Raw genomic sequence first — 12,006 nt, forward strand, 5'->3', positions numbered from 1 at the left:
GGATCTTCCCGTGTTTCAAAAGGGAAGCAGCTAAAAAGAACAGCCGGCTTTTTTGAAGGTTGGATACCCGGCTGCCCGTCACGAGCCTTCTTCCTCCTGTCAGAGAGAGCCCACCCACAGGACGTCTCCGTCACAAAACACCACGCCCTCCATTAAAGAAACACATCCTTCTACTGGATAAAGCCTCTACGTTGTGTGTGTAACAGTGTAGTATACATATTACAATATATGTATACTTTATAATAGTAATACAATAATAACACGGGGCTCCGTAGTCTGCACAAGATGGCAACCACTTTATTTATCTCTTTACACACACTCGTATAACAAGTTGTTCCTCTTTCCGGTTTATCCTTCACAATAAAATCCCCAGACATATACACTGGAACACTGCTTCCGATAGAGCTGTTTAAGTAACTCGTTATAATAGCTTACAATAGTTTACGGGAAAAAAAAATATATATAATAAATATATATATAAATATAAATATACGGTCAAATACAGCAAAATTAGCACGGTTTTCAAACTAAAAACAGGCGATTCTAAAGCGCACTCTCTATTAAATAAACATATGTCATCCTTCTGCTGATTACAGCATCCGTTTTTTTGTGTTCAACGTCGTTTACAATAGAATACAATAATAACACGGGGCACAAAACGGCAACCACTTTATTTCTCCCTTTACACACAGTCCGAGAACAATTCTCCTTTTTTCGGTTTATCCTTCACAATAAAATCCCCAGAACACATACACCGGACCACTGCTTCATAGAGAGCTGTTAAATAAACTCATTATAATAGCTTACAATAGTTTACGTAAAAAAAAAGAAGAAGAAAAAAAAGAATAAAGTAAAATACAGCAAAACTAGCACGGTTTTCAAACTAAAACTCTAGCGCGCGCCCCCGCGAGCTGCGCGCAACAGATGTCAGCTCGGAGGAGGGCGCCAAATAGGAAGAACGACAGACGTTTAGAAAGAGCTGCCTCTAATCACAACAAACCCGGTCAACGACCGGATCCGCGCTCGTCTTCACGGTCCCGTATGTGTGACCCGTCGAGGCGGGACACCGCGTAGCCTGGATGACGACAAAGGCTGAAAGTAAGAGCAAGGACACGTCTTTTTTCTGCCTGGTTTTCCCGCGCTAGCTCACGGCAGCTAAGTCAGTCCACTTTGAGATAAAACCGCAGTCCCCTCGTGCTTCCAGCTACCAAAGTAACGACACACCTTTCGTATGGTGCCATTAAAACCAGAAGGGAGTTTTGAGCTCGCTTACCTGGGTCGACGGGATTAGTTTTTTTGTTTGTTTTTAGCTCAGCTCGCGTGCCAAACGTAGTGTTATTATGATGGCAGGTCAGGTGTTGATGACAGGCCTGTTGTCATGGGAGCTGATCTATAAACACGTGTTTTCAGAAGGTTATTATCAATGCAATAACCCTTTGATTCGTACACACACTATTACTGTAATGTCCCATATTTATCTCAGCAGCTGTATTCCATTTTGTACTTCGACAAATGTTTGTTTCCCCCCTTTGACCAGCTTTATTTTCCTTGTATTTAGCTGTATATGTATTTATATCACCTCTCTCATCATGTAACTTTGGTGTTTCTATATTGCAGAAAAGTTGCATTGTGAAATTCTTTCACGTCAGTCTATCATGTGTCTTTTTTTTATGTCCTTTTCTCTTCAGACATGGAGGAAGACGTTGTGAGCGTATGGCCCCGCATGGAGCCCTTCTTACTGGGTGCCCTGCAGGTGAATATGCTCATCCCATCTATTCAATGCAAGGACATATAACAGTGAACGCAAGCGTACGCATAACTGGAATGAATGCCTTTTTTTTCGCAGGTGGCTCCCTCCTCCAAGCTCAGCTTGCACTATCTTCGCAAGATGGCGATCTACGTGCGGTCCCGGGACGGCTGCTTCCCCAATTTGGGCTGGCTCATGTGGAGGCATATTGCCTGTGGAAAGCTGCAGCTTCCGGAAGACCACGCGTGGCTCTATTTCGAGACCTTTGACCTGCTAAACAGCCACACGTCGCAGGAGAGGCTGGAGTGGGCGGAGTGTCTTTCCCAGTGCTCCTCCAAAAGTGCGCTGGATCAACAAAGGAGCAAGGTAAACACTTGTGTAATATAATGCTATCTTATTGTGTCGCATGACCTGTTTCCTGTATCACATTTAGACTTTGTCGTTGTGTTTTTTCCCCCTGAGGCATTGGTTATTGTTGTTGTAACCCTGCTCTCAAATTCCAGTCGGCGCTACACATTGATAAGCGCACCTTGTTGTCCCCTCTTCGCTCCAGCTGTCTGTGGACACACTGCAGTTCCTCCTCTTCCTCTACGTCCAGCAGCTGAACCGCGCGTCTCTGCGCACCTCTCTGATCGGTGAGGAGTGGCCCAGTCATCGCACCCGCTGCCCCTCTCCGTCCGACCGGGAGGCCAAGACCAGCTCTCAGAACAAGGTCCTTGTTACTGTGACGGGATGAAATAATAGTGCACGCTTTGCAATGTTCTGTTGTTCTGATTACTACCTATTGGCCAGTGGGAAGCATCTACATGGTCACGTTTGAAGCGAAAATGTTAGTCTTCCCTTAATTCTTCGTGATGTGCCACTGATTCCTTTTTTTATTGTGTTGCTGTTTGGTTCTGCAGAACTGGGATGATCAGGCTCACCTGTCATTTGTGCAAAGCCATCTAGCTGAGATTCTGGAGCTGCTGGTGGAGCCCGGCCATCTGTCACAATCCGGGCAGGCCCTCAGAGATTGTCAGGTCTGTGGTTGGGTCTTATTATTCAAGTGACAACGGGGTCAAGCTACGAATCTGCAGCACCCTTTGGCTTTTACGCACATTTGTTTTGCTCACAGTATAGCCACTATTTGTTTTGGTATCTAACATCTGTGTGTGTTTTTTTTTGTTGCCAGATATCCCTGGAGGCTGTGCGGAGCTTGGGCCTGCTCCTGGAGGGCTCGCTCGGCCACGGCAGAGCGGTTCAGCCCGTCCACAGGCTGCTCACCAAAGGCCCACTCCAGACACAGGCCGGCTACTCCACTCTCAGCCACTCCTTCTCCTTGCACAAGCTCCTCTCGTGTCTCCAGCAAAGCCTCACGCTCAACCCCTTTGGGATGACCGCCTGCCTGTGCTCTGGAAAGAAACTAGCCTGGGCTCAACAAGGTATGCTTAAAATCTCCTCGGCTGCAGTTTTGTGTTGCATTTCCATACAAATCTGTACAGTCGGCCATCACTCTTTCTACCTGTCTACCTACATTTCTCTGACTTTGTTCATTCCAGTGGAGGGATCCATGAAGAGAGCCAAAATAGCCCGGAACACCCACACGGCTCCGCCTGGCAGTAAGATGGTGCTGATGTCGCAAGTCTTCAAACAGACGTTAGCTAAAACCTCCGACAAGCTGACCGGCGCCAACATCAAAATCCACAGATGCTCGGATGCCTTCATATACCTCCTCTCACCCCTCAGGTGAGATTAGCTTTCCATTTATACATATAACCAGCGTGTGTTGTGGACTTTTTGGGGCTCATCCGTCCTTGGGTTTTGCTGCTCCTCCAGATCAGTCAGTGTGGACAAATGCCGAGACTGCACGGTGGTCCTGGGTCCCGTTGAGACCAGCGTCCACATCCACAGCTGCCAGAACCTGCGGGTGGTGTGCGTGGCCGGCAGGATCGCCGTCGGCGTCTCCTCGCGTTGCACCATCCACGCCTTGACGCCCACCCGCCCCTTGCTCCTACCCGGAAACGCGGACATTACGCTGGGGCCCTTCCACACGTTCTACCCGGCCCTGGAGGATCACATGGCCAGCGTGGGGCTGGCCGTGGTCCCCAACGCCTGGGACCGACCCTTGCTCCTGGGGAACGAGGGCCTCGTCAACCCCTCGCTCAACGCGTCGGCCAACCCGGACCCCGCCTGCTACCGCCTGCTGCCCCCCGCCGAGTTTAACTCGCTGGTGGTGCCGTTCCAGACGGAGGGCGACACGTGCGAGGTGCCGGGGGGGCTGCCTCCTCCGTATCAGGCGGCGCTGGACGAAAAGCAGAGGAGGATTCAGAACTGGCAGAAGACTGTGATGGAGGCCCGGCTGACCAAGTGAGTGGCAAATCAGACCCTCTTCACATAATTTCTTTATAAAAAAAAAAAGGTAATAATTTGATAGACTTTCTAATATCACTTAAACGTGCACGTGGAAGAAATGTTTTTATAGTCGGCGCACTCTTTGAACCAGTGGAAAGTTCCAACAGACCAGCCGTTTAAAAAAAAAAAAAAAAAAATCTATAAGAATGTGAGTGAGCCACTCGGATGTTGTCAGAAAACATGCTGGAGGGGCTCGACACTCTACCTGACCCCGACAGCGCAGGCAACTCATCACAGGACGGGAAAGAAAGGATCGATGGACTCCCATGTCGCAGTATTTTAACCCTTACCTCTCCCGCACCCCGGCTCTCTTCCTGCTCCGTTACTTCTCACTGATGTCTCCTGTGTGTTCTCTCCAGGGAGCAGAAGCGCCAGTTCCAGGAGTTGGTGGAGGTCAAGTTCCACGAGTGGCTCCTGGAAACGGGGCACAGGCAGGAACTCGACAGCCTCATCCCGCCCGCGATGGCCTCTTCAAGGGACTCCTCCAAGGCGCCCGCGGCCGAGACGCCCAGAGTCCCCGAAGCCAAGCCCACGAGGAACGGCCGGCCAGTGAGACAGTCGCCGATGGCTTGTTGAGCAGTTGGTCTCGTCTGGGTCTTAAGCTAGCGAGACGGGCTGCATGTGGTCTGACATTTGGAGCTCCTCTCAAGTTGTTAACACGCAGTCGAGTGTGTTTTAAGTATTAATGCACGGCATGTCACACCTGGAGCCGGTGATCCAGCTTTTACTGCCGCTTACGTCCCACTCCTTCTCGAGTGGAAGGCTGGAATCGGCTGCTTTACAAGGCCGTCTTCAGAAAAAAAAGGCAGCTAAGTCCTTCACGCGTGTAAAGCCGAGCAGGGAGTGGATCGGCATGTTGTCAAACGACATCGCAGGCCCTGCTCTTTTTGAGCAGAGCTTCAGGCGCACAGGGTGCAGCATCTGCAAAGTCACCGCAGGCTTTTAAAGGGACACAAAGTTAGACAGGAATTGAGGGCAAAGGCACTGACGGGCATATAAATTACATTCTTTTGAAGCATCGATAGCTCTTAAGTGTAATAATGACTCACAAAACCTTTTATTTAATTTTTTTGGAGTCAGCGTTTCGAGACCATTAGCGGAGCTTGAACTTAAAGCACTTATTGCGTCTGGTGTCACAGCAGCTGCTGGAGGGGAAGCTGCGGCTCATCGTGTTCACGTGGATCTCTTCCATTAAACACGGAGTGATTGTCACCATTTCTTCCCAAACCGTGCACACATATATGAACTATATATAATTTAAAAAAAGTTGAAGATGGAGAATATAGACGGTAAATGAATGTAGCACTTTAGGTATTAAGGACATATTAGTGCTCCTACAGTTACGAGCTCAGGTCATAGTATTTTGTGTGTTGATTGATTGATGAATATAATAAATGGCAATCAAGTGTTTTCCATTATAGGTGGGGGGGGGGGGAGAAGGAATATTAACATAATTTATTGTAGGTACATGATTGTGCCGTCCAAACTCATATTTTATGAAGGTACAACAATACTTCTACACTGCTGTCAAGCACGTCGTCACAGTCGGTGATTTCAACATCGATGAAGTTTTTGCTCTTTTTTTTTTTTGCTGACTTATCCTTTTAATTTCTTCAGTGATACTGACATAACAAGATTTGCCAAATGAGGCTGAATTAAACAAATTTTAGGTCTGTTTGAAGAACTGCTGCTGTCTAAATGTATGTTTATTTTTGTATTAATTCACCTGTATGAATATGTATATTTTAGCATTATAGTAAGAATATTTTTCATAAATCTACCCCAGCCCCCTGAACCGCTTCTTTGCATTTAAAACCTCCAAGTGTACTTCAGCCCAGTTAGCTTCCTGTTTCCATCCTTCCACTCATCACGCTGAGGTTTTCCACATTGAGACGATGGAGCTGCTGCATGTGTATTCAGGGCATTTTGATTACTTCTTGATGAAGAAAATGTACTGTAAAAAAATGCTATTACACGACAGAACATTACTGTACGTTTTCAGAAATGCTGGTATGTGATTACACTGTAAAAGGCCTTACTGCTGGACAACTTTGATTTGAGAACACATGCACCTCGAAGTAGTTACTATACGAAGAGCACAGTATGGTTGGTGATTGTTATGAAAATGAATTAAAACTTTGAATAAAACCAGGCTGCTTATTGTTTTGATTGTCTTCAGCAATATGCTGTGAATCTTTGCTCTAGTGGGAATTGTTCAGGTCATAAAGTTCACCTGAGTAAAGAAATATATTCATCAAAATGCAGAATTCCTACAGTAGTACTTCTAGTAGTACTATTTGTTGCATCTGTGGTTATGCACACTCCCAGTGGTGGAATGTAACTAAGTGGGTTTACTTAAGTACAATTTTGAGGTACTTGTACTTTAGTTGAGCGTTTTGATTTAATGTGACTTTATACTTCTACTCCACTACATCTCAGAGGGGAATATTGTACTTTTTACTTCACTACATTTTTGACACTTTGAGGTACTTTACAGAGTCAGATTATTAATACAAAACATAAACAAATACATTCTTTTAATATAAAGGGTTAAGCTACTCAGCAGTCTATACATATAAATAAATTATAATAAATACTAGCTCCACCTTTACCAACTGCAACATGAATGCATGAAAAATAATAATATCTAATATATAATATTCTGAAATGGGACATTCTACATAATGAACAAATGTACTTTTTTTTATACTTTTAAGTGTATTTTGATGCTGATATTTGTTTTACTTTTACTCCAAGATTTGGAATGCAGGACTAGTTATACACCGTAATACTTTCACAAAAGTAAAATAACCGTACTACTTCCATCACTGCTTAAAACCTTGGATACTTATATTTTACTTGTGTATTCCCATTGTGTGCTGCGTTGTACCACGATCTCCTCCACCAGTGTTACTACTTCCTTTGCTGTCCAAAAACTTTACATACAAAATGCATTTGGAGTTCATAAAATATAATGCATAGTAAAAAAAGAAGAGGAAAAAAAGGGCCCCTTTTCTGCAAGAGTACTAATTTGTATACTTTGCTGATAATACTTAACTTGTAAAGGAGTATTTTCACAAGAACAGAACACTTCTTCCCTGACTAAACGCTCTATCTGGATTCATCCATAAGGCAGAAACAAGTCCTGAGTTGGCAGGTCCTCAGCAGGTGGGTGCACAAGCTGCTGGAGCTGGCATGCTGTATGTGGCATGGTGCGAGGGCCGGGGGGGGGGGGGGGGGGGGGGGGGGGGGGGGGCTCTGCCAGTGCAGAAGTGGGGTCAATGGACGCAAACCGTGCCCGGGCCATTATGCCGTAATCCTTCCTCGCTTTTTCTGGAAAAACTGAATAGCACTAGAATCACTGACTCAATTTTTGGATCTCATTTTCATGACAAAGCGATTGTTTCCCCTTTTGCCTCCGCCGTCGCTGTTTATAAACGTGGGAAAGCGGGGATATAAAAAGGGACTGGCGAGGGGCCGGTGCAGCATCGAGACCTCAGGGGGAACCAGCAGCGCCAGCAGCATCACTCAACACCACCAGGGCTAACACACACCTAGCATCCAAGATGGGCAGGGTGAGTTCAGGCATAGTGGGACTGGCATTGACAGAGAGTCCGGTAACCCAGTGGCATGGAGGTTAAGAGTGCACATGTGGGTTTAAAGTAGTGGATAAAGCTGTATATGTGACCCTCTCTGCAGGGACGTTGGGGTTTGAACCAAAAGAATGCTTTCCAAGGCTTTTTTTTTGTAAAGTGTGTGTGACAAATGGTAATATCTGACCTTTCTAAGAGAGATAAGACTCCCGTGTGTCGCCCCGCCCCCCCAGATTGTCTTCTACGAGGACAAGAACTTCCAGGGACGCCGCTATGAGTGCGACAGCGACTGCTCGGACTTCCACGCCTACCTGAGCCGCTGCAACTCCATCCGGGTGGAGAGCGGGGCCTGGGTGGTGTACGAGCGGCCCAACTACATGGGCTACCAGTACGTCCTGACCCGGGGGGAGTACCCGGAGTACCAGCGCTGGACGGGCCTCAACAACCGCCTCAGCTCCTGCAAGATGGTCCACTTTGTAAGTCGGCCATTGCCTCTGATCTGACGTATACAGACAGTGTGAACACTTTTTTATATATATTGAGTGTGTAGATCTCTAACCTGTAAAAAAAAAAAAGCTGATGAAAGCAACAGGAGAGAAGCAAACAGATCACAGAGGTCGCGCCGTGGCGTAATGGTGCTACCAGTGACTGCAGGGCTTTGTCGATGGAGACCAATACGCGGGTTCAACTGACCCACAGCCTGCAGGCCGATTCAGGGCCTTCATACAATAATCGATCCAGTTGTGTGTACAGTTGTGCGCTACAATTTGTTATGTAATTGACGCGGTCCACGCTATAACCACGATGAGCCTGTTTATATACATTTATACATGCAGTGCTGCAGATGCAAATCTCATCTCCCTATATATCTCCCCCCATCGCCTTTTCTCTTACCCCACACTCGCCCACTCTCCGCCTATCTTCCACTTGACCCCCCTCTCCCCCACCGCCTCCCCCCTGCTTCCTCCCGTCACCCTCCAGACCAGCGGGACGCTGTACAAAATGCAGCTGTATGAGAAGGCCGACTTCGGGGGCCAGGCCTTCGAGGCCACGGAGGACTGTCCCTCTCTGCTGGAGAAGCTGCGCTGGAGGGAGGTCAACTCCTGCAAGATCGTGGAAGGCTGGTGGGTCTTCTACGAGCAGCCCAACTACCACGGGCGCCAGTACTTCCTGGAGAAGGGGGAGTACCGCAAGCCGGGCGACTGGGGCGCCGCCAGCTCCACGGTGCAGTCCTTCAGGCGCTTCGCCGAATGATCCGACCTCCATCCAAACGTTCAAAGAAAAAAACTATTTTGTGATTTGGAACTGAGGTCTCACAAATAATAATAATAAAAACTTTTCTTTGGCTTTTCCAAACATGAGTTTTTTAATGTCTTTTCAACCGTCTCAGTTCAAAAGCTACTTTAATTTTGTGTCGATTTTGGCGGCCCCTGTGGACAAAGGTGGTAGTGTTTCTGACCACCAAAGTCCCTTTAGAAAACCTTTAATTCTACGCACCGGGACTGGGTCTTCTCTCTGAAGGTCTTGCTAAATTACGGGGGTCATATCGAGGCGTCGGCATTTAACTGAGACTGTTTCAGAACCAGATAAAAAGTTCCTCACAGTCACTTTAAGTGTCACAGAAACTCTTTAAGCTACAGGTCTGAGGGTTGAAGTGGGTCCCAAAAGAGAAGCAGTTTCCTCCCCCGCCTATCAGGAGCAGTTCTGGGTCTTCAGAGTCCGTCAGCTCGGAGCAGAATGAGTGGAGCATCAGCGGCCACGGCACCGAGGTCTAGAGACGGCAGAACACACAAGAGGTTTATCTGTTAGCGTCTTCTTAAAAGAGTCTATCCTGGAGCTATATCATCAATGAAGCTGCGATATGTCACAACTGATGCCACCTTTCAGGCAACTAAAAGTCATGAGCTTTGAAAAGCTACAGACCTGGGAACAGGAGGGGGCCGCAGCTCTATTGTTTCCCAGGAGAAGCCTCCGTCAGTCGGCCTCAACGCAGCGGTGTCCCCCAGTGGCGCTCCCCTTCTGCCCAATCCTCCAAACACCACCACACCTCCCCGATATGAACATGCTGAGTGGGAATGACGGGCATCTGGTGCTGCGCCCTCTACTGGGAACTGTAAATAACACACACACACACACACACACACACACAAACATTTTCGTTATGCTTCTCCTACTTTTCTCCGACTAAAATGTCCATAAAATGCTGCCTGTTCGGCTCCGTTTGAGGGAAAGTTTCATTCACAAAAATGCAACCAGAGTAAAAAATAGACTTTAATACCAAAGAGCTTCAAATCCTGCTGAAATCAGCAGACAGAAAATACATATATACATATAGTCAGTAGTGGTGTTAGAGGACCTGAAACAATAAGAACATATTAATATCAATGATGTTCAATCTCAGTCAAAGTTGATGGACAATGTTTTCCTGATATATAATATATTTTATTCAAGTTCATTTCTTGAACTCATATTTAAACTCATTCGCACAACAGGTCAGGATGTGTTGTACACATTTAAAATACGAGAAAGCAATATCATTTGAGTGCTAACAGCGTGTGTGCGATTACATTTTTTTAAATAATTAATCATTTACAATTTATAAAGATAACACAAACCTCAGTCCAGTGCTGCTGGTCGAGACACAGGAAGTATCCGCCACCCAGAGCTGCCTCCGATTCTGTCTTTCCACCAAACACAAGCAGAACACAACAGCCCCCTCAAGTGCTTCATATGCGTAGAGGCGAAAATATGCGAAAATATGCAGAGTCGAACCCTGCGCCCAAAGACAGCATCTATTCAAAAGGGTGAAAGAGGGAGGAAAATAAGAGAAATGGTGGCGTATCAAATACAAAGAAACCCTTTTCCCCACTTTCTATATGAAAGAGTGTTGAACGATATGCTGCTAACTTGCCTGTCTCTTGGGGCAGTTTTCAGTAATGTGGAGGAACCTTCTCACACAGTGGTCAACAGCTTTCCAGCGCACATAGTACCCCCTAAAACATACAAGTACACCTAACGCTTGTATTTATATAACAATTTATTATTGTTATTAATGTATACTGTGGTCCTTCTACTACTATCTACAATGTAATAATAATACTGATCTCTAAGGATCAGTCAGAGACACTATTATCTAATATTTTATCATAGATCAATTAAAAAAAAAGTAGATTCATCCATAATAAAAATCCTGATTGGATTTCCTGTCATTATTATGAAAAGAAATGAATTTCCTTGCAGTACATGTAAGTATTTCGATTCAACAATTCAGTCCTGCTTTGTGTCTCATCTCATGGTTCAGGATGTGATGCTGAACACACGGTCGCAGTACGACTCCTTTAAGTGGCGGTTCTTCGTCAGTGCATAAATGATGTCCATTCATTACACCACCAAGGTCGACCGAGTGCAAAGAGATGTGTGACCCTGCTGACCTGTTGGTGAGCGGGGCTCTCCTGGCCACTTTGCACACAAAGTGTTGGAGGAAGACGTCCTGGAAGTAGCCAGCAGCGGACACCTTGCTCACCACACTGCTGTCGTTGGTTCAATTAGAACTGTAAATGCATAAGCATGTGAGCAGATTTATTTACTTGTTTAGCCAGTGATGAAATATTCAGATCCTTTGCTTGAGTAAAAGTAGCAACCTCACAAACAAAAAGTCCTGAAATTATTAAAAGAACATAAGTATTGGCAAAATGTACTTAAGTATCAGTGTAAGCAGAACAATGTGTGTTATACTATCAATCAGAATCAGCTTTATTGGCCAAATACAAGGAATTTGACCCTGCTGTAAACATTCACAGAAATAGACAAACAGAAAACAAGGACAACAAAGTACAACACAGGTCAGCATAAATATGTATCTACTGTGTACACATGCACATATAGATATATACATAAAATAATATCTATATGAACACAAAACACAACAACAATGACAATGAGATAATAGTGCAAGGGTGCTTGAATAAATATGGAAAGATTGTCACATGATACTTTACATGAGGTAGGTGGAATATGTTTATCAATATATATATATATATATATATATATATATATATATATATTTAAAAATTTAGAATATATAGGGACTGATTGTTGCACATTATTGGATTCCTAGTGTATTAATGTACAGCACAAGTATCATTGTTTGGTTGCAGTAGGATGAGATCAAGCTACTCTTTCAAGCGTATAATAAACACTGTTTGGTAGTTTAATTTATAACAATCCTACATATTTTATAATGTGAGGTATTTTAAGATGTCAATTAAATGTAGT

The 12,006-nt window shown here is 45.3% G+C and overlaps 2 protein-coding genes across 2 annotated transcripts; one reads left to right on the plus strand and one right to left on the minus strand.

Annotated features, from left to right (window-relative positions):
• Nucleotides 1-1,063: 1,063 nt before the first annotated feature.
• tbccd1 (TBCC domain containing 1) lies at nt 1,064-8,985 on the plus strand (the record flags this gene model as incomplete). Its single annotated transcript, XM_079230538.1, has 11 exons — nt 1,064-1,098; nt 1,689-1,753; nt 1,847-2,113; nt 2,301-2,459; nt 2,650-2,766; nt 2,919-3,168; nt 3,286-3,472; nt 3,563-4,093; nt 4,498-4,687; nt 7,965-8,207; nt 8,713-8,985. Exons 1-11 carry the CDS (start codon nt 1,080-1,082, stop codon nt 8,983-8,985), a joined length of 2,301 nt encoding a protein of 766 aa, XP_079086664.1. The 5' UTR covers nt 1,064-1,079.
• A 191-nt stretch (nt 8,986-9,176) lies between these two features.
• lcmt2 (leucine carboxyl methyltransferase 2) lies at nt 9,177-11,272 on the minus strand (the record flags this gene model as incomplete). Its single annotated transcript, XM_079230539.1, has 5 exons — nt 9,177-9,502; nt 9,651-9,842; nt 10,347-10,447; nt 10,639-10,724; nt 11,163-11,272. Coding segments are annotated over 5 exons (651 nt in total), but the record flags the coding sequence as incomplete, so codon positions are not given.
• Between the last annotated feature and the right edge of the window lie 734 nt (nt 11,273-12,006).

This window comes from Taurulus bubalis (assembly GCF_910589615.1).
Source record: "Taurulus bubalis genome assembly, chromosome: 15".
NCBI lineage: Eukaryota > Metazoa > Chordata > Actinopteri > Perciformes > Cottidae > Taurulus > Taurulus bubalis.